Source organism: Sprattus sprattus (genome assembly GCF_963457725.1).
Source record: "Sprattus sprattus genome assembly, chromosome: 19".
In the NCBI taxonomy this organism is placed as follows: domain Eukaryota; kingdom Metazoa; phylum Chordata; class Actinopteri; order Clupeiformes; family Clupeidae; genus Sprattus; species Sprattus sprattus.
Window position 1 is genome coordinate 27,759,830 of NC_137917.1, and position 26,884 is coordinate 27,786,713.

The 26,884-nt window shown below is 41.8% G+C and overlaps 1 protein-coding gene and 1 pseudogene across 2 annotated transcripts; one reads left to right on the plus strand and one right to left on the minus strand.

Annotated features, from left to right (window-relative positions):
* Nucleotides 1-1,829: 1,829 nt before the first annotated feature.
* LOC308380916 (fatty acyl-CoA hydrolase precursor, medium chain-like) lies at nucleotides 1,830-8,487 on the plus strand (the record flags this gene model as incomplete). Its single annotated transcript, XM_080858378.1, has 13 exons — nucleotides 1,830-1,920; nucleotides 2,271-2,460; nucleotides 3,243-3,381; nucleotides 3,703-3,836; nucleotides 4,244-4,397; nucleotides 4,599-4,703; nucleotides 4,817-4,915; nucleotides 5,157-5,300; nucleotides 5,476-5,553; nucleotides 5,649-5,796; nucleotides 6,720-6,869; nucleotides 7,161-7,233; nucleotides 8,310-8,487. Exons 1-13 carry the CDS (start codon nucleotides 1,851-1,853, stop codon nucleotides 8,485-8,487), a joined length of 1,662 nt encoding a protein of 553 aa, XP_080714504.1. The 5' UTR covers nucleotides 1,830-1,850.
* Nucleotides 8,488-11,079: 2,592 nt separating this feature from the next.
* LOC308380331 (cocaine esterase-like) lies at nucleotides 11,080-24,470 on the minus strand (annotated as a pseudogene). The gene is made up of 13 exons (XR_013969093.1): nucleotides 24,395-24,470; nucleotides 23,885-24,074; nucleotides 15,606-15,744; nucleotides 14,803-14,936; nucleotides 14,424-14,577; nucleotides 14,129-14,233; nucleotides 13,457-13,555; nucleotides 13,092-13,238; nucleotides 12,778-12,855; nucleotides 12,493-12,637; nucleotides 11,617-11,766; nucleotides 11,398-11,470; nucleotides 11,080-11,260 (listed from the first exon to the last, which is right to left on the minus strand). The product of XR_013969093.1 is annotated as a cocaine esterase-like (transcript).
* Nucleotides 24,471-26,884: the final 2,414 nt, after the last annotated feature.

Sequence of the window (26,884 nt, forward strand, 5' to 3'; positions counted from 1 at the left end):
GTGCTACGTTTGTGCTGGTTTGTGCCGTCAAAATAAATTGTTTTGCTATTATGGTTTCATAGACATTCCCGTTTGATTTTAGCACAAACGAACAGCAGTGTTATTTTAATATTTTGAATGAGACGGGGGGCCAACTTCACACAGGTTAACACATGCACTCTGGTTCCATCTGGGGATAGATATGCAATCTGTAAAACTTCACCACTACCCTGTGTCTCAATAAACTCCATTTTCTGCTCGATGTCTGTCTGTCAAACTGCCTGCTTAAACGTCTTGGGATGTTGGCCAGTATTTTGAGAGCATTATTTATTAGTATCAGTAGTTGTAACAATAGCAATGATGAGGATGAAGAGTGTGATGAAGATGATGTTGATGATGACACTTCACCTATCTACAATCTAATTCCCAGTAGATTTGCTGTTGAGTTTTACTGGAAAAAGCCACTGTGCCATTACAGGTCCCCACAAAGTCTCCAGAGATGGTCCATGCAATGCCACAAAGTCAATACCAATGCAATGATGGCACCTAGTGGATATCTAAATTCAGATGTGTTTAAAGGGGCACCTGTGTTTTCTTAATTCAGATGTGTTTAAAGGGGCACCTGTGTTTTCTTAATTCAGATGTGTTTAAAGAGGCTTGATCAAATTCAGGATTAAAGACAGGCACAATGAAGCTCTTTTATTGGCTACCTGAATTAATAAAAAAACACTGATCCACCCCATTTATGAACATCATCATCATATCCACTAGGTGCCCCTTTAAACACATCTGAATTTAGATATCCACTAGGTTCCCCTTTAAACACATCTGAATTTACATATCCATGCTGGATTTAAAGAGCACATTAGTGAAATGGGCTGTCAGTCTAGGAAAGAGGCTTCAATGTTGATGAAGGATTAAGAGGCATATTGTTTATTTGTTATACAACAACTTAACCAGATGAATTATGCTTATACAGGGCCCTTGGTGTTCTTAATCTGGTTTAACCAGATGAATAATCCTTTTACAGGGCCCTTGGTGATCTTAATCCGGTTTAACCAGATGAATCATGTTTATACAGGGCCCTTGGTGATCTTAATCCAGATGAATCATGCTTATACAGGGCCCTTGGTGATCTTAATCCAGTTTAACCAGATGAATAATGTTTATGCAGGGCCCTTGGCGTTCTTAATCCAGTTTAACCAGATGAATAATGTTTATACAGGGCCCTTGGTGTTCTTAATCCAGTTTAACCAGATGAATCATGTTTATACAGGGCCCTTGGTGATCTTAATCCAGATGAATCATGCTTATACAGGGCCCTTGGTGATCTTAATCCAGTTTAACCAGATGAATAATGTTTATGCAGGGCCCTTGGCGTTCTTAATCCAGTTTAACCAGATGAAAAATGTTTATACAGGGCCCTTGGTGTTCTTAATCCAGTTTAACCAGATGAATCATGTTTATACAGGGCCCTTGGTGTTCTTAATCCGGTTTAACCAGATGAATCATGCTTATACAGGGCCCTTGGTGTTCTTAATCCAGTTTAACCAGATGAATCATGTTTATACAGGGCCCTTGGTGTTCTTAATCCAGTTTAACTCACTGGTCATATTTGACTGGCTGGCTGTTGACAACCAATATCCCTTTACGTGGAGTAAGGTGCAGAAACTCCACGAGGCTGTCATGCATGACATTTCACACTGTGCTCGTCCCTCCCCTTTTACAACACGCCTCGGTGTAAATCGCTTTCTAGGGCGAAGGGTATGGGCGTGGAAGGTACCCAGTAATCAACACCACTTCAGAGCAAAGTTTATGAGTTGCAGGTCGTGTTGTATCTCCTTCTCATTTCACAACGGACTCTGGCAACAATGAAACTCTTGATACAGCTCGTTTTCGTAGCAGGTGTTACATATTTAACTTCGTCTACGGCGCATGATGGTAAGTTTAGCTGGACTGTTGTAAAACAACTTTGTTGTAAAACGTCATTGTTCCTTCTTTGCATTAATGGAAAGATTTGTAAATAGTTTAAGAAATACAAGATTTATATTAAAAAGTACGTCCTTATATGGTCTTAACTCCGAAATGTTCAGCAGCATTATTCATAAGCTATTGGCTTACCTAATATGGATGCCGTAAAGATAACAAATTGACGTTATGAAACGTGAAGACCTCTATCAGGCTCAATGAATCAGCATTTTATAGTGAATAACGGATTTTTGTCCATAGTATTACAATTCTGTAGAGTAACCATAATTCACTGCATGGTGTTGTTGTCTGGATAACTATAGGACCACTGATCCACACCAAGTTGGGAGCCCTTAGAGGTGAATACTTGCGTGTGAGGGGAAAGACAACAGTGGTCCACTCATACCTGGGCGTGCCCTTCGCTAAACCACCTGTGGGACCCCTCAGGTTGGCCCGTCCCCAACCTGTGCAGGGATGGGAGGGGGTCAGGGATGCCACCAAGCAGCCATATATGTAAGTCAATGAAGTTATACGCTCAATATTTATGAGAGGCCATTGTTGCCACTACAATCATCTTTTACTACTCCTTTCACACACATCTGTGTCCTTAAATAATCATCTGTGTCCTTTAACACACATCTATGTATTTTCTTTTCAAACCTGAGGAAGAACAGTAAACAGAATCTAGTAGAGATATATGAAGTGCCAAACATTCATTATTTATCTGAAAGGAACCATAGGAGAGCTTTGCTGAAATGTCGGTAGGAACGACTAGAATGAGATGACTGAGATTGACTTTTCCAGTGAAATTATTTGAGACGTCAGAGCTCTCAGTTAGATTCAGTCAGAGATGATTTCAACACCATTTACTGCCAGAATGTTTTGGTGTCGGGTGTTGTCCCTGTGCACATACTATAGGGCCTATATAGGGCAGATATAGGGCAGATATAGGGCACTTATAGGGCACATATAGGGCAGATATAGGGCAGATGTAGGGCACAGATAAAGTCAGCTGAGGCGCCAGTCAAACTAGCACACACGTATCTAAACACCCAAATCAAGTGTTTTAAAGAGAGCACCATTGTTATATCCCTCACATGTATGTATAGTAATTATTGTAGCATGGTGAAGGTCAAATTCTGCAGTTGTGCTTCTAGTAGAAAGCTAAAACATTCAAAACTAAAACATTAGGTATTGTTTGGGTTTCGCACTTCAAACTGAACTGCACAAATTGTATTGTGTGTCCACAATCACCCATTATGAGCAAGGGTGGTCTCTTTTCTGATGTGTTTTAGGTGTGTTCAAAACCGACAGATGTCTTTCAACTTGTCAGAAAGCTTTGGCATGGTGATGGAGATTCCTGAGGTATCTGAGGACTGCCTCTACCTCAATGTCTACACTCCTGCCAGACCGGCTGAAGATGCCAAGTTACCTGTGAGTTCAACCATAACATGACAGCACAGGCCATAGCTCTGATCTGCGTTTTTGAAATGATGCACAGATCCCCTTTCAATGAATTGCTAAATGTATATACAGTAGGTTCTTAAATGTAATAACAAATGCTATGTGTCTGATCCTTATTGTCAGTGTCTGTCTGAGGTAATGCTGCTGATTGTCAGTGTGTGTCTGAGGTAATGTGCTGCTGATTGTCAGTGTGTGTCTGAGGTAATGTGCTGCTGATTGTCAGTGTGTGTCTGAGGTAATGTGCTGCTGATTGTCAGTGTGTGTCTGAGGTAATGTGCTGCTGTCCTTCAGGTCATGGTGTGGATCCATGGTGGAGCGTTTGCTATGGGCTCTGCCTCCTTTTGTGACGGATCTGTCCTGGCAGCCTATCAGAACGTGGTTGTGGTGTTGATTCAGTACAGACTTGGAATGCTGGGCTTTTTCAGGTGAGATTGCAGTCAGTGTCCTGGAAGAGAAATGGTTCTTTACACTCTTAGCCAGTCAGGCAGTGTGTGTCAATTAGACACATGCCCATGGTCGCTAACATCAGTGTGGTCATTATGAACGTGTGTGTGTAGGATACTTCTTTACACCAGTCGTAAAGTGTAATGCTTATTTTCTTCCTGCATTTAATTGATGTCAACCCCTAAGTGAAAGATTTGCTTAAGTAGGTTGCAGCCTTCCTGTATTATGAGCCCAACTTTTCTACATTCTACATCAACCCTGTTTTTTATGTATTTATTTATTACGTTGGCTTCTTTTTTTTATAAACCGCTTCAGTCTGAGCATGTGTCTGTGTGTCCAGATCACACAGGCAGAGTCAAGGCATGCTTTTTATTTTGTCTCCTACCAGCACTGGGGATGATAACGCCCCAGGAAACATGGGCCTGTTGGACCAGGTGGCTGCACTGCAGTGGGTCCAGGAGAACATCCAGAGCTTTGGAGGGGATCCCTCCTCTGTCACCATATTCGGAGAGTCAGCAGGGGGAGTGAGCGTGTCTCTGCAGGTGGGTTCTGTGCTTATGTGCTTGATTCATGAAAACATGAATCCTATATTTTAGGGACTTCAAGTTTTTCTTTTTTTTTAATGAACGCTGAATGCTGTGACATTCATCTCACTTTACACATACAGGTACGCACTGGTCAATGACCTTGGCACTGGTCAATGACCTTGGCATTAATTATGTTTATTGAATCACTCCTTGTAGGTTCTGTCACCCTTGAGCTCTGGTCTGTTCCACCGAGGCATTGCTGAAAGTGGTACCTCAGCCATGGATGCCCTCATCACTGAACAGCCATTGGCCGTAGCTATGGTGATAATAACTTTTCACTAACTATGGCTTGTTTTGCATTGTGAGGCTGAAGTGATGGTAGGTAGCTGAGATCAGAGCCCATTGTCCTTATATGCTTTTCACTATTCCCTTAGATGGTGGCCCATGCATCAGACTGTGCTGGCACAAAGCCACACCAGATTGTTGACTGTGTGATGCAGATGTCGACCGAGGATGTTTTAAAGATTGCAGAGGTGAGACGTTATGGTCCTTAACTTCTAGACTATAGAGAAAAACGGAACTCCTAGTAGAAGGATGTTTGTCTGTTTAATCTAATGAAATGTTTAATTTAATGTTTAATCCGCTGCTTGTGTAAGACCCTGTCTGAAAAGGGTCAAGGGTTGTATAATATGATTGTAATGACCTAAAGCCCTGGCCACTTGTGTAATTGGTTGATGCTTCTCATCTATTTTTACAATGTCCCTGATTTCACAGAATATTGAATTAGAATTTGGGATAACAGCCGACGGACATTTTTTGCCCAATCCTGCGCAAGACCTTATAAAATCCCATGAGTTCAACAAAGTACCATTAATTAATGGCATCAACAATGACGAATGTGGATGGTTACTGCCTGCGGTGAGTAGAGTGTAAAATTGTATGTACAAGCACTAAGTATGCTTCGCAGATTGTGTGGTAAATCAGATTTTATATATACATAAGAAAACATGATTAAACCATAATCACCAGCCAGTGTATTGCTAATGAAGCTGAATTGGTCTGGGGTCTTTGGATGATGTGTGTTTTTTTTTAGTTTCTTGCACCACCTGGCTGGGTAGATGGGATGGATCCTGAGGCCATCAAACAGTCGGTTGCCTACTTCTTCCCAAATGTAAGCCTCTGCATCTAGTCATCTGCATAGTTGACCGAGTGTCATGGCATGGAGGTTATATATCAACAGCAACAAATGCCTATTTCTTCTTTTAGGTAGAAGACAGTAGGATCATTGACCTGATTTTGGAGGAGTATCTGGGGACAGGAGAGGACAGGGTCAAAAACAGGGATGGATTCACAGAGCTCCTTGGGGATATCGTGTTCAACATTCCTGCCATCAAGTTATCAAATGCTCACCGAGGTAAGAGAACAGAGCTGGGTTAACTTCACATACTAAGCTCTGTGCTGGGTTAACTTCACATACTAAGCTGTGTGCTGGGTTAACTTCACATACTAAGCTGTGTGCTGGGTTAACTTCACATACTAAGCTGTGTGCTGGGTTAACTTCACATACTAAGCTGTGTGTTGGGTTAACTTCGCATACTAAGCTGTGTGTTGGGTTAACTTCACATACTAAGCTGTGTGCTGGGTTAACTGGGTTAACTTCACTCCCTGAGGCTTTAGGAGACCGGGCTGCTAACGACTGGCGCTAGCACTACTGGGGTTTTAGTTAGCATGCTAGCCTCCCATGCACAGGGCTAGGTGTGAGTTTAGAGTAGTTAGCATGCTAGCCTCCCATTAACAGGGCTAGGTGTGAGTTTAGAGTAGTTAGCATGCTAGCCTCCCATTAACAGGGCTAGATGTGAGTTTAGAGTCTGCCTCTCTCACAAGAGTTCTCAAACTAAGCGTCTCAATCTACAAACACTGTCATATTTCGGTTTGAGCACCAACTGAGAATGTCTCATCTCATAAGTAAGACTACAAGGGCTGAGCACTGTGAGACAGTCCACCATGTAAAATATTCATTGGAAAGGTAAGGGTTTCCAGGTTAGCTGTTTTAGCTTTAAAAGACCAGACTTTGAGTAGTGACAGCTCACTGGCACCATCTAGTGGCCCCAGGGGTGGCTTGCTTGAGGACATGAGAGGAACGTCTCCATTCAGGATTCTTTCAATGAGTTGACGTGGTAGGAAATGTGGTAGCAAAACACATACACACACCGCCCTCTAAGTGGACGACCCAAGTTCGATCCCTGTCGACTGCAGGATGCCTATCACACAAACACACACACACACACACACACACACACATAAACAAACCCTTTATGTCATCACTATTTTCCACAGATTCTGGTGCGCCTGTTTACATGTATGAGTTCCAGCATCCTCCAAGCATACTCTCGCCCAAGCGCCGAAGCTTTGTGAAGGCAGATCACGGAGACGAAATTCCATTTGTGTTTGGAGTATGCTTCATGAAAGGCCATGTCCAGATAAATGGTAAGGTTTATGCAGAGGTGGGTAGCAACGCTTGTTTACTTGTACATGTATTACATAATAACCAATTGTACTCATAGGAATACATTTAATGCAGAATACTTTTTACTTTTCCTCGAATACATTTAAGATAAAAAATTAAAGTCCATTACATTAGGCTACGTATTCTACACTACTTTTCCATTTAAAAAACTTTATTCACCTAGCTTTGGCGACTGCTTTGGTTACATGGTTGGTGGTTTTCCTCTAAGACTGATATTCTAACACATAGCCTATCTCTTTGGTCTCTACCAGGCACCTTCACAGAGGAGGAAGACGAGCTTTGTAGGACATTGATGTCATACTGGGGCAACTTCGCTCGCACCGGGTAATTTACATTATTGTGAACAGTGCACTTTTATTTTTAACCAAATGTGTATTTAAGCAGCACAACGGTGGAATTGCTAATTGCTAACAAAATGCTAGCCACTTAACCTAGCGAAACCTGTGGAAATTTGATTACTTTGAAATTATGATAGACTAGTGAGTTAACAACTTTCCTAACACAGTCAAACATCAAGCAAGTGCAACCCAAGACAAAGCAAGACGGCAAATAAGTTATTTACTAGTCCGGCAGAGAGTAGAACCTGGGCAGCTCCAAGAAACCTACATAGTGCAGTAATATGCCTACCGACCCTGGTATGGCAATGGCACAGAGGCCATTCTCCATATTAAACGTCATTTTAGCACCCCAATTTTTTGAAGCTGTTATTTTAAGGTAAAATTGCTAATCCTTACCCTAACCCTGAAGTACAATTGCTACATACTGTCACTTTAAGAAGGAATTACACTTGATGACCAAGTGATGAGAACATTTTCAGAAGAAACAGAAATTAAACAGAATATAAGGAAGTCCCTTAAGTACATTAAAGGACAGAACACTAAACATCAGAACATTTAACAATAGCAATAACACAGTTAAGCCCTCTTAGAGATCTGACTGATACTTTACTGACAGCATCCATAACAGAGAAGCTGCCTTCCTTATCCCCGTCTGGTGCTGCCAGGACATTTCCCTGATCTCACTGAGCACACTGTATGATCGCTCCTCAGGCTGAAGGTTACATTATATTTACATTTACATTTAGTCATTTAGCAGACGCCTTTGTCCAAAGAGACGTACAAGGGAGAAAACAGTCAAGCTACGAGCATTAGAACCCTGGCGTAACAATACATACTACTTTGCATAGGAATACAAATAAAATAAACATGAAAATAGAAAAGAAAAAGTGCAGGAATGTAACCGCTGTAAGTGCAGGTTAGGCACTAGTCGAAGCACCAGTTTAGATCCCAGGTGAGTGTGTGTGCAGGTGTATTCTCAGCCTTTGTGTATGCTCATTCTGGTGTGTGTGTGTGTGTGTGTGTTTGTGTGTGTGTGTGTGTGTTTGTGTGTCATTATTTCAGATGTCCCAATGGTGCTGGGTTAACCCACTGGCCTATGTACGGTGCAGGGGAAGAGTACTTGGAGATTGGGCTAAAGCAGCAGGTGGGAAACCATCTAAGGGCCGACCGCTTCACCTTCTGGACAGAGACACTTCCCAAGAAGATCCAGGAGAAGCAGCAGCGCAGTGGGGAGCTGTAGACGGCTGATTCATAAATGATGTAGTGTGATAATTCATCAGTAAAACAGTTTTTAAACTTTGAAGAGGATAAAATGTAACCTCTGTAAAAAGTTAACCAAGTGACACAATTCCACAAATGCCGCTTATTAAAACTTAGCAAGTTTAATGATATAGAAACTGTTTACTGTGTAAAATATTAAATTAAATTACAACACAGTTTTTAAAATATAATGTTTCCTTCTTACCCTTTTAATGAAATGACCTTTGTTCACTCAAAATAATACTTTTCAGAGAAATAAGGCGCCTATTGCACCTTTAAGCACAAAAGCACAAACATAGGGCGCCTTTAAAGTGAGCCAAAAGCACCACCTAGGCTTTAAAGTTAGCTAAAGGCACAAACCTAGAGTATTGTTGTGTAATGGAAGCTTCTAATGATGATCAAACGGGTCCCTTTTATGAACGGAATACTTTTCTCTCCAATATAAAGCAATATTCACAAAGAAGAAGCATTTCTAATTAAATAGGTTCGTTAAACAAGGCAAGTTCATGTGACTAGCGACTTCACTTACTGAATCATACTAAAAACTAACAAGAACATTCACACATCACTTGCTGCACTTCAGAATAAAGGCATCTCCTTTCAAATTAAAACGCCTTCAGATTAATAGTAATTTACCATCAATTACAGATAAGGATTCTTCCAATTTTACTGTAAATAATGTAAATAGATTGTTTAACATTTCTTTAAACTGTTCTTTAACAAAACAACTGTGACGACGTGATCTTCCCTACAGGTGAATATGCTCTCTGGCTGCCACACCATTAAGCCAGGCACCCCGTAGACCCGAGTTCGAGCCCGGGTGGGGTGACCACACTCTCCCTTTGCTACAAAATAAATCAGTTAGTTCACCCTTGACTTCAAATAATAAATGTATCTACCTTTTATAAACTAATCTTTACTTAATAATAATTCACAACAGGTATAGGGCGCCTTTAAAGTAAACCAAAAGCTAGGTAGCCTTACAGCTAGCAACTCAGGCTATACACTTCTAAAGTGAGCCTAGCACCCTAGTGCATAAACTGAATCAAACATATTACCAGGCAAGTGGCAAAGGAAAACATTAAAATGCAATCAGACACACAGTGATGAACTCTAATTGCACCTACTGTTTACAGTTCAAATATATCAGTCAAACAGTGAAATATGACGGAGTCAAATATAAATGCCTATGCTATGCCAGCATTACCTTATATTACCCCCAACGTTACAGGCATGTTTGTTGCCTGGGTACGGTGGGAACATAAACTAAAAAAAAAAGCTAACAGAAAGGTGAACCGTTTCCCTTGAGGCGCTGGAAGTAGGGATGCACGCTTTGAATTTGAGCCGATATCCGATATGCCGATATTTACAAGCTCATTTTGGCCGATCACCGATATATATACATATCTGCTTTTTAATCATTGAAAAGTCCCTCCTGTACTTTAATGAATCTGTTATTATGATAGGGCACTTGCTGTAGATACGGGACATTATAAACTTGATTTGTAGTCCAGGCAAAGTAGCGTTTTACAACTAATTGTAAAATATTTTTTTTCAGCATAGATCATTTCTATCAGGTGTCCAGAAGAACATACTAAATGTCCTAAGAAATCCTAGTTGAGAAAATATGTTTAAATCTCATCAATCTGAGATGTGTGCTAATAATGCCAGGCAACAATACACCCCTTTACACAATGAAAGTACCCATGAAAAGTATAATTATTTGTATTACAATTTATTTGAAATTTTATTGTAACATTGCAAATGAGCTATACACTAATCAGACATGCCCAAAAAACACCCAAACAGGCTCAATTATTTCCTTTACTCCAACCACAATAAAACTTTACAGAGTGAAAGTATATATGAAAAGTAAAGTTTTTTGCATTACAAGTTTCTTTTGAAATTAATTTGAATATGTACATGAGCGACACACTTATTGAATGTGTCATAATTTGCATAGGCAGAAACTCCATTCATATGTATGACAAATACATTGGCTCAATCTTCATCCCATCACTCTACTGCCAATGGGTGATGGCAATGCTGTTTTTAGACTGGCCTCTAACCTCAAAACTGTCTGGCTTGGTAGTACCTGCCAGGGGTATGGTGTTTCTGCATTATCACACTACATCATTAAAGGCACCCAGTGCAACTTTCGAGGCTTAAAAATAAACATTCAATTTCTAGTCTTTTTTACACGTAGTAAGTTTCAATAACTCCATACCATTACATATCGACATTCAAGGAGCAAAGATGATACGTCGTTGTGTGGTGAGAACAATCGCCGCCATTTTTCCCCCAAATCTTTATTTATTGGTGCTACCAATTAATAAAGCAGGATTCCAGTCAATGGAAAAATGGCCTCTACCCACCAGCGATTGTTGTTGTGTATGATTTTCTATCAGTTCTCACCACACAACGACGTCTCATATTTGCTCTTTGAATGTCGATACGTAATGGTATGGAGTTATTGAACTTACTACGCGTAAAAAAGACTAGAAATTGAATGTTTATTTTTCGAATCTCAAGCCTATAAAGTTGCACTGGGTGCCTTTAATGAATAAGCCGTCTACAGCTCATCACTGCGCTGCTGCTGTTTCTCCAGGATCTTCTTGGGAAGTGTCTCTGTCCAGAAGGTGAAGCGGTCGGCCCCTAGATGGTTTCCCACCTGCTGCTTTAGCCCAATCTCCAAGTACTCTTCCCCTGCACCATACATAGGCCAGTGGGTTAACCCAGGACCATTGGGAGATCTGAAATAATGACACACACACACACACACACACAAATACCAGAATAAAGATATACATAGGCAAAGAATATACACAATGTACACAGACATTTTTAGGATGTTATTGTGTGTCCTTCTCAAAAGGTGGAGTTGAATTACCCGGTGCGAGCAAAGTTGCCCCAGTAGGACATGATTGTTCTAGTGAGCTCATCTTCCTCCTCTGTGAAGATGCCTGTTTGAGGGGGAAGAGACAATGTTGCATAATGTAGTGTGGGTTGTAGTATAGGTTGAGGAAACCTTCTGTTCATTAAAGGTACACATTGCTAGGGGAGGGTAGCAGCAATGTGCAGCCAAAAATAATGGACAAAAATAAATTACCTTCCATTTTGACGTGACTTCTCATGAAGGTGCTTCCAAAGACCAATATAAGGTCATCTCCATGGTCCACCCTGACAAAGCTTGGACGCTTGTCCAACAGTACACTAGGAGCGTGCTGTAACTCATACTGGTAAACTGGTACACCAGAATCTGTGGGGGGTGAAATTGAAATGTTCATAGGTGTTTTTCTGTGTGTCCCTTAAGTCAGAGCGATTCCTTGTACACTGCCAAAAATGCCCCTCTAGATTTAAGACAAATAATTACATATTTAAGCAGGATTTTGCTTAAAACAAGCAAATTTGGCTGCCAGTGCGTTAAGCAAATTTGGCTTGTTAAGATTTCTTAAAATAAGTAATATTTGCTTGAAATAGGTAAAAATAACCTTACCAAGAAAGCACTAGGTAAGTACGATTTAGCTAGAAACAAGACCAACTAGATTTTTCATCTCAATATAAGAGTAATAACACTAGGTTAGAAAAGCATTTTTTGCAGTGTAAGTATTTGTTCCCTCAAAGCAGAACATCTTCAATGTCAGTGGACAAGTAGAGCAGTTATCAACTCTTGTTTTCCTTAATCATCTGTGATGTATTAACTCTTTGTTTTTTTTATATTTATGCATTACAGAGGATTCATCTGAAGTAAATGACAGTACGGTACAGGTTTACAGTACTATCAAAACCATGACCTTGATGTTAGCACCTTGTTACCACCATTGAGCTAAAGAAGCACACACAGCTAATACCGCCCTGGACTCTAATCTGTAGCCCTGAGCACGGGCTGACCATGTGAACAAAGATGCTACAACACATCGGTGCTACCGTCACTGACCTCTGTCACAGTGTACAACCTGCTGGCCTCCGAACACTGGTCTCTTACCTCTGTGAGCATTTGACGTATGGATGGCAGGAACAATGAAGGCCATATCTGCCATGACCTCTCTGAATCCATCCCTGTTTTTGATGCGGTCCTCCCCGCTCCCCAAATAGTCATCCAAAATCAGGTCAACGACCCAGTCTTCTGTCTTTAAACATACAGTACAGTGCATGAAAGAAATACATAGCATCAGGAGATCTGGGGCAACACACCTTCATGACATTGACGTTCAGCAAACTAGGCTGCTTGTACTAGCTGATGAAGAGGAGCATGAGAAACTGTGCTTACATTACGGATGAAGCCGGTTATCAATGTTTTGACGGTCGCACGATCCATTCCCTCTGTCCAATCAGGTGGAGTATGAAACTGAAAACCAGCCAGATCATCAACTTTTTTATATATACTTAATTTCTGAGTTACTTAATGTGTTTTGTTTATTTTTTTTGTCTGTTTTGTTTTGTTATGGCTTGTTTATGTATTGTTCTTCTGTATTATGTAGCCTCAGTCAGGGCATTGCTGCAAAAGAGTGTGATGATGATGAATGCAAATAGTTACCTGTGTTTGAAATCTCTGATGCCCAAAGACTGCACATGCTTACTCACCGAAGGCAGTAACGATCCACTTTCATCAGTGGTGACTCCATGAATTAACGGTACTTTGTTGAACTTCAACGACTCATAAGTGTCCTCTATATTTTTTGGCATGAAATAATCATCATTATTTGTAAGACCCCAGATCCAGCTCGTACTCTGTGAAATAGAGGGCATTGTGTGAAAAAGCAAACCTGTTGGTCTGTGCAGAGGTTGGGGTCATTAAAATCAATGGGCCCATGTTTAGACAAGATTTTACAGATGTGTGTGGAGATTATAGGGACATCCTTTTTTGTTCAAAATGACTGGAAGTACCCAATGAAGTCAGAAAAAGGCTTTTGAAGAGTAACTGAATGTTCCAAGGTCCAGTTACTCACCCCGACGACCTTTAAAATATCTTCAGTCGACATCTGCATCACACAGTCAACAATCTGGTGTGGTTTGGTGCCAGCACAGTTCGATATGTTTGCAACAATCTAAGGGAACAGTGAAAAACATCTAATGAACATGGGAAAACCACCAAACACTTCAGTGCTACAATGCTGTTACTCTCACCCCTGTAACAATAACCCTATGAGCACAGTGTATAACCACTAAACTGGTCTTGTTTGTATCATGTATTTACCACCGGATGTCTGTATATATATTATGGGGATATTAACATGGGAAAACCACCAAACACTTCAGTTTTACAATGCTGTAACTCTCACCCCTGTAACAATAACCCTATGAGCACAGTGTATAACCACTAAACTGTTCTTGTTTGTATCATGTATTTACCACCGGATGTCTGTATATATATTATGGGGATATTAACATGGGAAAACCACCAAACACTTCAGTTTTACAATGCTGTAACTCTCACCCCTGTAACAATAACCCTATGAGCACAGTGTATAACCACTAAACTGGTCTTGTTTGTATCAAGTATTTACCGCCGGATGTCTGTATATATATTATGGGGAATATGGGGATAGTAACATGGGAAAACCACCCAACACTTCAGTGCTACAATGCCAAACAAGGTGCAGGAGGTGCAGGATGCCAACCATAGCTGTGTCCATAGGCTTATGTTTGGTCATGACTTCCATGAATGCAGTCCCACTCTGTGCAATGGCGCGGTGGAAAAGTCCAGCGCTCAGTGGCGAAAGAACCTGAATCAGAAGATACTAAATAATGTCAAGTTCAACGAGAAACTGAATAAAATGTTTAAAAAGAAATATGTTTAATGCCACAGTTGCAGTATTAACACAGTTTATCTAGATGTCTACCCTATTTGATCTTTATTTTTGAAGGGTTCTGAAAATTTCATTAATGTTTTCACGGCAAACACCAAGCACCCACCTGCAGTGACACGCTCACTCCCCCTACTGACTCTCCGAATATGGTGACAGAGGAGGGATCCCCTCCAAAGCTCTGGATGTTCTCCTGGACCCACTGCAGTGCAGCCTGCTGGTCCAAGAAACCCATGTTTCCCGGGGCGTTTTCATCCCCAGTGCTGGTAGGAGACAGAAGAAGAGAACATGCTTTGGCTGTGAAATTCAACTAAACCAACTGTAATAACTATAGTAGCTATAGTAACTGCAAACTGTAACAGCTCACAGCATTTTGGGTAGAGTAACGTTAATAGTCTATAGACTCTGTGGCACCAAATTACCGGAGCTATTCAGGAATTGTACTTTTCAAAATAAATTAAAGTCTATTTTCATAACTGCAATCTCACCTGAAAAAGCCCAGCAATGAAAGTCTGTACTGAATCAGCACCACTACCACGTCCTGATAGGCTGCCAGGACAGATCCGTCATAAAAGGAGGCGGAGCCCAGGACAAATGCTCCACCATGGATCCACACCATGACCTGAAGGACAGCAGCACATTACCTCAGACACACACTGACAATCAGCAGCACATTACCTCAGACACACACTGACAATCAGCAGCATATTACCTGAGACACACACTGACAATCAGCAGCATATTACCTCAGACACACACTGACAATCAGCAGCACATTACCTCAGACACACACTGACAACCAGCAGCACATTACCTCAGACACACACTGACAATCAGCAGCACATTACCTCAGACACACACTGACAATCAGCAGCACATTACCTCAGACACACACTGACAATCAGCAGCACATTACCTCAGACACACACTGACAATCAGCAGCACATTACCTCAGACACACACTGACAATCAGCAGCATATTACCTCAGACACACACTGACAATCAGCAGCACATTACCTCAGACACACACTGACAATCAGCAGCACATTACCTCAGACACACACTGACAATCAGCAGCACATTACCTCAGACACACACTGACAATCAGCAGCACATTACCTCAGACACACACTGACAATCAGCAGCATATTACCTCAGACAGACACTCTCATGACTCTGATCAGACTCATAGCATTTGCTCATAACAGAAGTACAACAGAATACAAGCAAAGAGCTCAAAAACACAAGTTAAAGCTGTGGCCAGTGCTGTCACTCTGGGCTGGAACTTACAGGTAATTTAGCATCTTCAGCAGGTTTGGCAGGAGTATAGATATTCAGATAGAGACAGTCCTCGGACACCTCAGGAATCTCAATGACCAGGCTAAGTACTTTCGCAAGTGCTACAGACGCATGTCGATCCTGTAGACACCTAAAGGCAAACTGGAAATTAGGCTGCACTTGCTCAGACTGGTACATTTTGGACATTGGTTGAGCGGCAAGAACTCATTCTTTGTGACACCAGTGTTTTACTGTTTCATATTTCTGTAAACATGTTTATGCACTTATTCATGTACTAGCCTCACAGTGGTCAGTGTAGGAGCCAAATTTACCTTTATGTTGATTCATATATTATCTCCTTATTAGTATGTGCAAGTGTGTGTGTGTGTTTGTATGAGTGACACTATGGCCGTAGGTATTTGCCCCACCTAGAGGACACCTGAACACACCTGAGAGGCTGAAGGTGGAGCCCTAGGGGGAAAGGCCTTAAAAGCCAGGAGCCACAGCATCTGGGCGTGGCTGAGGAAGGCAACAGTTTTTTGACCGTGTGCCAGGACGTTAACGAAGGAGAACTGTGCTTTACGAAAGACCTTTTAGTTTAAAATCTTTATTTTATTTGCAACAACTTGTTATCCACCATTCTACAATAAACGGTCAAAGGGACCAACTGGACTCACCTCTACTTCTCATCTTTTCTACACGCGTCAGAACTAAATCCAACTCAGCCGCCAGTGGTAGTAAAATAGGAATTGCTGCTACAATTTAGTCAAAAAACTGCCTTGGATGGATGTACTTGGAAGAAAACAACATTGGATGGAACTGGATTCTGGAACAAAGGAAGTTCAAGCGTGAATTCAAGTGCATGTGCCACTCTGAAGTGCTGGAGGGCCAAGATTGAATCCAAGTGAATCCACAGCAATCGGTATGTTAATGAAAAAACTTTGAAAGGAATCTTGTTTATTGTCTTAAGAAGAATCATTTTTGTGGAATATTGAGTTATATTTTTGAACAAAAAAGGACTTTTAAGTTTGTCAAGTTGAACAAAGAGCCTCAGTTTCCAAGATGGATGACCATGCTGTTACTTCTGTTGATTCTGAAAAGCAAAAAGAAATGTTTGAGTTAGAAAATAAGAAGAAAGAAGCAAAGCAACTTAGAAAGAATAGATTGGCTGCTTTGACTCGTAAAATGAATAAGATGAGTGAGCTCATGTCTGATCCAGCAAACCTGGAGCAAGTAAAGGAGAGCCTACAGATATATACAGGGGTGTTAGAGGAGTTTAATGAATTGCACAAACAATATCAAGAGCTTTTGTCAAAGGATGAACGTGTTACAGACACAGGACAGTGGTATGAACCGAAGAGGATTAATATTGAGGAGTTTAAGACAAGGGCTGATGAATGGATAAAATCTTGTCCTGTAGTTGCACCTTCAACAGAGAAGGAAGATGAAATTAGTCCTGAGGACAGCATCTCTTCAGTAAGTAGGGTATCTAAAAGTTCAAAATCAAGTTCAGCTTCAGCTCGTCTGGTAGCACAGGCGGAGAGGGCAGCACTTTTAGCCAAGGCTGCTACTATGAAAGAAAGGCATGCTTTAGAGAAAAAGGAACAACTTTTAGCCACAGAAAGAGAAGAAATTAGAAGGCAAAGGGAGACTTTGAATTTTGAGGCTGAACTGTCTGCTACAAATGCCAAGCTTGCAGTGTATGCTGGTGCTGAGGAGCAAGTGACTTCTACCCCAGCTGATGGCATGAACGCGTACTTCGAGGAAAGGAACCTGGAACTCGCCAACATGGACACAGTGCACCAAGTGGCTCTCACAACCAACATGCCTGAAGAAAGGATTGTTCGACCAAAGGATGGGGCGAAACACGTACCTTTGTTTCAAGCAAGCAGCAGACAAGGTGAACTAGGTGACCATATAGGACATTGGTTACTCCAAGAAACCCCAGAGGCCGTAGGTCCAGCTCAAAGGTCACAGTCTGGATTGAATCAGCAGGCAGCTCGTGCAACTCAAGGAGGTAATGTTTCAAAACTTTTAAATGAGAAATCCATTGATCACTCTGACAAAGTTGAGCTCAGTACAGAATACAGACCGCTGGTTGATGATCTAGTAAACTCCCAGGCAGACATGGCAGGTCCTAGACTACCTGAACAAGAGCAGTGCAGGTCATTACAGGACATTGTAGCTCCCAGTAATCTAATTGCCATCTTGAATAGACAAAATGAAATCACGTCTATGCTTCTCAGACAGCAGCAATTATCCACATTGCCACTTAAAAGTGTTACTGTCTTTGATGGAAATATCTTAGAGTTTAGGTCATTTATGAACTCTTTTGAACATAACATTGAGAAGAAAACAGACAATGGACTAGACAGATTGTTTTACCTCGAACAATATACAAAAGGTCAAGCTAGGGAACTAGTAAGAAGCTGTCAGCATATGGATGGAGATCAGGGTTATCTCAGAGCCAAACGCTTGTTGCATGAACATTTCGGCAATGAGTATAACATTTCCACCGCTTACATTGAGAAAGCTCTTAGTTGGCCTAGCCTGAAGCCTGAAGACCCAAAGGCCTTGAAGGAGTATGCTCTGTTTCTGAAAGGATGCTGTAATGCCATGACAAAGCTGGATTACATGGATGAACTGAATGTTGCCTCTACCTTGAAGGCCTTAGTAATGAAATTACCCTTCAAGTTTCGTGATAAGTGGAGGACTAAAGCCCAGGAAAAACTGGATAGCAACAGCAGGATTACATTTTCAGATCTTGTACAGTTCATTGAGAAACAGGCAAAAATATGCTCCAACCCAGTATTTGGAGATATCCAAGAGTCAGTTGCAAGTAGGAGTAAAAGACCCGAGGTAAGCAAGCCCATGTTTAGGCCCAAGGTTAGTTATGCAGCTAATGTGGCAGCGGTAACCACTCCAGTGACTTCAAACATGGACAGTGATGTCAAATCCCCATGCCTCTGCTGTGATGGTGCTCACAGTCTGGAGCACTGCTCTGCATTCAAGAAGAAATCACACAGGGAAAAGTTGAATCTTTTACAGGAAAAGGCACTCTGTTTTGGATGCTTGCGTACAGGACACAGAAGCAAAGACTGCCATGCAGGGCGTCTGTCATGCAACATCTGCAACCGAATGCATCCCAGTGTGCTTCACATCAACTTTCCGGTCAAAGGTGAGACCTCAAAGTCATCAGAGCCACCAAAGAACATCAAAGAGGTGAAGTCCAATGTTTGTAGGCATAATGGTGCCGGGAACTCTAAATGTGCACTTTCAATCTTACCTGTTCAAGTGAAGTCTGTGAAAGGCAACAGGATCATTCAAACTTATGCTTTTCTCGATCCGGGCAGTTCGGCAACATTCTGCACAGAGAGGCTGGCGCAAAAATTGAGCCTTGAAGGGAAACCAACAACTGTGTTGCTAAAAACAATGTCACAAGAACGGCACGTCAAGAGCATGTTGGTGTCAGGTCTAGAAGTGAGCGAACTTACAACTAACAACTTCCTTCCTTTACCAGAAGTCTTCACTCAAAGGTCTATGCCGGTGACTAGGGACGACATCCCAACAGAGGCGGATTTAAGGAAATGGCCTTATATCAGTGAAGTTCAATTACCACAAATAGACTCTGACATTGATTTACTCATTGGCATGAATGCAGCAAATTTGATGGAACCCTGGCAGGTGATCAACTCACAAGAAGATGGGCCCTATGCTGTAAGAACCCTACTAGGTTGGGTAGTCAATGGTCCATTGGGAGGATGCAGTAAAGGTGTGGACAAGGCCACAGCGACTGCTAATAGGATCTCCCTGGTTAACCTGCAAGAACATCTGGTGAGTCAATACAACACTGATTTCAATGAGAGAGTCTATGATGAAAAGAGTGAAATGTCAGTAGATGACAAGAAGTTCTTGAACATTGCCAATGAATCTGTTAAAGTGATAGAGGGTCACTTCTGCATTAACTTACCTTTTAAAGCTGATAAGGTGACAATGCCTAACAACCGTGTGATTGCAGAGCAACGCCTTTTGAATCTGAAAAGGAAGTTCAAAAGAGATCTGAATTATCAGAGGGAGTACAGAGAGTTCCTGAGTGATGTCATCCATAAGGGCTATGCTGAAATGGTTCCCCCAGCACAGGTGAACAGAACTGATGGGAAGGTATGGTATGTCCCTCATCATGGGGTATATCACCCAAAGAAGAAGACCATCAGAGTAGTGTTCGATTGCGGTGCAGCATTTCAGGGAACAGCCCTCAACTGTGAACTACTCCAAGGCCCAAATCTGACAAACACACTGATAGGAGTGCTGACACGTTTCCGAAAAGAGCCAGTAGCACTGATGGCAGATATACAGGCCATGTTCCATCAGGTCAAGGTCACAAAAGGTGATACAGACTTTTTGCGCTTCCTTTGGTGGCCTGAAGGAAATGTGGATGATGCTCCTACAGAATTCAGAATGACTGTTCATTTATTTGGAGCGGTCTCTTCACCCAGCATTGCAAACTTTGCACTGAGAAAGACTGCACAGGACAATGCAGGCAACTTCCCACCTGAGGTAACAAAGACAATAATGGAAAACTTTTATGTGGATGATTGTTTAAAATCTGTGCCCACAGAAAAGGAAGCAGTAGAGCTGATCTCAAATCTCACCACAGTCTGTCACCAAGGAGGATTTCATTTATCAAAGTGGATAAGCAACAGCAGAGCCGTCCTTGCTACTGTTCCACCAGAGGACAGAGCCAAAGAGGTAAAGGAATTGGACTTGAGCAAAGATCAGTTGCCCATGGAGAGAGCCTTAGGACTTCAGTGGTGCGTGCAAAGTGACTCCTTTAAGTTCAACATCACAATCAGTGAACGTGCACTTACCAGAAGGGGTATCCTATCAATGGTAAGCTCAATTTACGACCCCTTAGGTTTTTTGTGTCCACTTACTTTGCCAGCTAAATTGTTGTTGCAGGAACTATGCCGACAGAACTTTGGATGGGACATGACCATTCCCCATACTCTATCTGAGCAATGGACAAATTGGACCAGTAAGCTGTCACTGCTTGAAGGCTTTGAGGTACCACGCTGTTTCAAGCCACATCATTTTGGTGAGTCAGTGCACAGCCAGATCCACCATTTCTCTGATGCCAGTGAGCTAGGCTATGGCACAGCCAGCTATCTCAGAATGACTAACGCAAAAGGAAAGGTCCATGTAGCATTCTTGATGGGCAAAGCGAGGGTAGCTCCATTAAAAAGGCAGACCATCCCTAGGCTGGAGCTAGCCGCAGCAGCTTTGTCAGTCAAAGTGGACAGAATGCTCAAAGCAGAACTACCATCAACAAGAGATAAGTCAGTGTTTTGGTCTGACAGTACAGCTGTGTTAAAGTACATCTCAAATGACCACACTCGCTTTCACACCTATGTGGCGAATAGGACATCTAGGATTAGGGAAGCCACACAAGTGTCTCAGTGGAGATATATTAACACAAAACGAAACCCTGCCGACGACTGCTCTAGAGGTGTGAGCGCAGAGAGCTTCATGCAGAAGCAAAGATGGATTTGTGGACCGGAGTTCCTCTGGTCATCAGAAGAGGATTGGCCAAATGACACAGTAGACAGGAGACAGCTTTGTACGGATGACCCAGAGGTCAGAAAATCTGTAACCGTTAATTCCATAATGCAGACATGTGAGGAAAGGCCCACAGACAAGTTACTCAATTACTTTTCAGATTGGCTGAAGTTAAGAGTAGCTGTTGCATGGATAATGAAAGTGAAGGATGCATTGAGGCACTTGGTGCAGAAAAGAAAGGACTCAAAGGACGACGGTCAGTATCAAAGGGCAACCCGAATAAACACAAGGTCTGTTAAGTTCAACATGAAAGAATCAATAACAGTTGAAGATCTAAAAGGAGCAGAAAATGCAATACTTACCTATGTGCAGAGACAAAGTTTCCCACAGGAAATCAGCATGCTGCAAGAGGGAGCATCCTGTGTGAGAAAAGGCAGCGGCATCTACAGACTGGATCCGACGCTGGATGGTGGCATTCTCAGAGTGGGTGGCCGTCTGAGGAGATCAGCGATGCCAGAGGAAAGGAAACACCCTGCCATTCTGGCCAAAGACCACCATGTGTCCACTCTCATCCTGCGCCACATTCATGCTCAAACTGGACATGGTGGACGGAACCATATGCTATCCCAGGTACGAAAAACATACTGGATTGTAAATGCAAACACTGCTGCACGAAAGATTCTCTCTCACTGTGTGACTTGCAGAAAGAACAGAGGAAAACCTGGTGAACAAAAGATGGCTGATCTGCCAGGTGAAAGACTTGTCACAGACTTGCCACCATTCACAAACGTTGGTCTTGACTACTTTGGCCCATTTGAGGTGAAAAGGGGCAGAAGTATGCAGAAAAGGTATGGTGTCATCTTTACCTGCATGACCAGCCGAGCAGTACATCTGGAGGTGGCCTGTTCTTTAACCACAGACTCTTGCATCAATGCTATCAGACGTTTTTTGTGTCGAAGAGGCCCGGCGCAACACATGAGATCCGATCATGGCACTAACCTTGTAGGTGCAGAGAGAGAGCTGAGAGAAGCACTTCAAGCCATAGATAACAGAAAGATCCAACAAACTCTAAGGAAGGAGGGAGTTCAGTGGAGCTTCAATCCCCCCACTGCCTCTCACCATGGTGGGTTCTGGGAACGCCTCATCCGAATGGTAAGGCATGTCTTATGTTCAGTACTGAAGCAGCAAACTTTAGATGATGAAGGCCTAACCACTGTTTTCTGTGAAGTTGAGGCAATTCTCAACAGCCGGCCTATAACAAGAGTATCTGATGACCCTCAAGATTTAGAAGCCTTAACTCCCAATCACATACTTCTGTACAGAACTAACCCACTTCTGCCCCCTGGAGTCTTTTCAAGTTCTGACCTTTACCACAGAAGACGCTGGAGACAGGTCCAGTATATTGCTGAGCTCTTCTGGAAGAGATGGCTGCTAGAATACCTCCCTCTCCTCCAGGAAAGACAAAAGTGGTCAAGAACCAGAAGAAACTTTGTCCCAGGCGACATTGCACTAATAGCAGATAACAACGCTCCTCGCAGCTGTTGGCTACTGGGAAGAGTCTTAGAGGCCAAGCCTGATGCCAGAGGCCATGTCCGTGTGGTGAAGCTGCAAACAACGACAAGTGTACTGGAGAGGCCAGTGTCCAAAATCTGCTTACTGCTCGAGGGTGATGACATTTCCTGTAAGGTAAAATCCTGAGTTCAAGATAAGTGTATTTATTCACTTTGAGTTCATATTTTGAGATTATTTTGTGATTGCCAAATGATTGAAAATATGTAAACTGCAAATAGAAATGGCTCCTTTGTAATTTAAATAATTGTCTTTGCCTCTACAAACCCAATTAGGGGCCGGTATGTAGGAGCCAAATTTACCTTTATGTTGATTCATATATTATCTCCTTATTAGTATGTGCAAGTGTGTGTGTGTGTGTTTGTATGAGTGACACTATGGCCGTAGGTATTTGCCCCACCTAGAGGACACCTGAACACACCTGAGAGGCTGAAGGTGGAGCCCTAGGGGGAAAGGCCTTAAAAGCCAGGAGCCACAGCATCTGGGCGTGGCTGAGGAAGGCAACAGTTTTTTGACCGTGTGCCAGGACGTTAACGAAGGAGAACTGTGCTTTACGAAAGACCTTTTAGTTTAAAATCTTTATTTTATTTGCAACAACTTGTTATCCACCATTCTACAATAAACGGTCAAAGGGACCAACTGGACTCACCTCTACTTCTCATCTTTTCTACACGCGTCAGAACTAAATCCAACTCAGCCGCCAGTGGTAGTAAAATAGGAATTGCTGCTACAGTCAGAATGGACAGTATCTAATTAGGCTCAGACAACACACAGGAGACACATGTTGTACGCACAAGATGTTCTTCTTAACTGCAACATTAAGTAGTGAGCATTGTTCTCTCTGGATCACATTTCTCTCTGACACATCTTCTCAAGTCATTGGACTTGTTTAGATATTTAATTCAGCATGTACTCCTTTCCACTCTCATTGAAACCAAATCATCTCAATAGTTGTTCCCATGGCTACTGGATCTACTTAAGATTGTGTCCTTAAAACATCTTTAATAAAAATATACTGGAATGATCTTTCAGGGACTTATTCTACACAAAGCATATGAGTGATACCATAAAGGATCATTCCGATACTTTGGCTAAGTAGTAAATGATGATTGTAGTGTCAGCAATGGCCCCTCATAAATATTGAGGGTATGACTTCATTGACTTACATATATGGCTGCTTGGTGGCATCCCTGACCCCCTCCCATCCCTGCACAGGTTGGGGACGGGCCAACCTGAGGGGTCCCACTGGTGGTTTAGCGAAGGGCAAACCCAGGTATGAGTGGACTGCTGTTGGCTTCCCCCTCACGCGCGTGTATTGGCCTCTAAGGGCTCCTAGCTTGGTGTGGATCAGTGGTCCTGTAGTTATACAGAAAACAAGACACTGCAGTGATCAGCATTACAGTTTTTATTAGAAAAAAATACAAATTAAAAATTAAAAAGCTAAATAATGATAAAAAAAAACTATGTTAAATATATTTTCAGAAATGAATTATTGAATATACAGGCAAAATAGATTACATTTATATTTTTATGTTTCTTGTTTTCCGTTGAAGTTTCTGACAGATATATCGGTAAAGTATAGTAGCCCTGCTTTGCAATGAAGAAGATGCAACAGAGCATGGTTTGAACGTACAGGAAAACTATGCTGCCTTTTTTCTTTCCACCTGCCAAGACACACCTGCCATCATGCGCGATGGATGAACTCAAATATATAACATTTGCTGCGAAAAGTAACTTTAAAAGACGTTCCATATTAGCGATAAGCAATCGTCCGAGGGAAATGCACTAGCCTACAGGTTATCAACATTTCATCGAAGGACTTCGCTTTTCAACTGTACATTACGCAACACTGCTCCGCCCATATTCTTTGCTCTACATAGGAAAATACTAAGTGTATAGCATCAATCATAGTGATGTCGGTAAGCCACCTTTCATACAGAGAGAGGTGTGTTCGCATAAAGAACATGTAGACACCAGGAACACCTTATGACAACAAACAACAGCATATGATTCAAAACACTGTTATTACTGTAACAATTGCAGATGTAGGCTAATCTTACATAAATATAAATAATACAGTGAAAAAAAATGTAAAGGGAAAAGTCTGTCACTGTTTCGACCAGGCTCATTAGCTGCAACCTTAATTGGAAGCAGACCACAAAGTAAACAAACAAATGTATTCCAACAACACAAAAATAGAGAATAAAATAGTGACTGCAAAGCACCAAAAATTCCGTAGTGCACACCTGCATCAAACACATGGTGAGGATGCCATGCCTCCTCTGAGGGCGAACAGGCAGAACTCTGGTAAATATATTATTTTTAGTAACTAAAGTATGATACAACTCTGTTAAATATATTGTCAGACATGAATTATTGCATATCAATGGCATGTTATGCAGGCAAAATTAAATAATATTAAGATAAATCAGTACAGTGTAGTAGGCCTACTTTGCAATGAAGACGATTATTTCTATTCTTGCAGTCCTATTCTGTTCGACAGAGCATGGCTTGAAATGTAAACGTACAACTAGAACTATCCTAACGTTTTTTTCTCTCCACCTGCCAAGACACACCTACCATCATTCGCGGTGGATGAACTCAAATATATAACACTTGCTGCAAAAAGTAGCTGTAAGACACGTTCCATCGTAGCAAAAAGCAATCGTTTCGTTTGAGTGAAATGCAATGCACTGCTGCTGGTTTTAAGCATTGTATTGAAGGACTTCGGTTTGAACAGTGGATTGCGCAACACCGCTCCGCCCATTCCCTTTGCTCTAGAGGGCAGTTTGTCGCTTATTGTAAAGTAAGAAAGAGCGATGACAGAGCGACGCTGTACTTATTTATTAGTCAGGGCATGCCCTAGCACATTTGGTGGTCTGGGCAAGCTTCACTCCATGTGTGTGTTATGCAACGAGTAGGATATTTGTGTTGTTGCACTAGCTATTGGCTCTATCTGTTCGCCCCTGGCGTGATTTATGACTGGCTTGCCCTCAATATTTTAAACATATCTTTTTGTATAATGTATAATAAATGGACATATCATGTTTGATTTATCCGTCTTTGTGACCGGGAGTAGGAAGGCTTTCAATGATAATGTACAGTACATCTAACTAAAGTACCCCATGGCATTTCTCTCAATCATGAAAGTTTTCTAATCTGGGATTCATTCTTGGCTAAGAACAGGATTTAAGGATTTGCCTTTCTCCTTGGCACGTTTATGTTGTTCTTCCTTTCTTTTCTTCTTAAATTAGAAATGTATTGTGCAAAAGGATGGCCTTTGCCTCTTCATTATTTCTTTCGTCGAAGTTGCTAAGACACACACTATCTTACCATACGCGCCTCAATGTCCTACCATGTTCTGGCAAAAAGGAGGTACCCGTTCCTTTTTCGATTTTGGACTCATTTTACCCTCAAGTTAGATTAGGAGCCTATGTGTTTATGTTGTGATGCCAGACATAATAAAGGCTATAAAATAAAACAAATGTGGCCAGATAACTAAGGCCATTTGAGCACCTGACTAATAGTGGACAATGCAAGGCTACCTTTCCATTCGGGATGTCAGTGGGCCGCACACGGCCAAACTTCACAAGATACTGTTGAAGTGGCACAATTAAGGCCAAAATTGGAAGATAGGTAAATGTCAGACTCAAAGTTCAATGCAGTGAGACTCCTTCTCGTAAATTGGAGGCGGCAGGCTACTAATTCAATGCGCACGCACACACAAGAGAAAGTGGAGGCGCCTGGAGAGGAGAATCACAATCACGCAATCTGCCGGAATACTGGGCAGCAGTCCAGTTCTTGGTCCACAACTTTGTCTTTTGACGAAAGCCTATTATTATTAATATTAATTATAAATAATACTAATAACTATAATAATAACCAAGGCGTTTTAGAATGATGCATGTTTTTTGCTCTGAAAGTTGGCTATATAAACGTTTTTTTTATCATCGCGATGCACATACCATGGGTGTAATATTCTGAATTAAAGTTCATAGTTATGAAATAAATGCATTTATATGTTTATGATTGTGTAATCAATTCATTGGGATGGGCTATAGGAGTTGTTAACTTTATTGTGCTCACAATGTCGAAACAGCAGGCTGTTGGACTAATGAGTTTTGTGTTGTCGGGGTATAGGGCTACCATAACTTTGTTATCTGGAC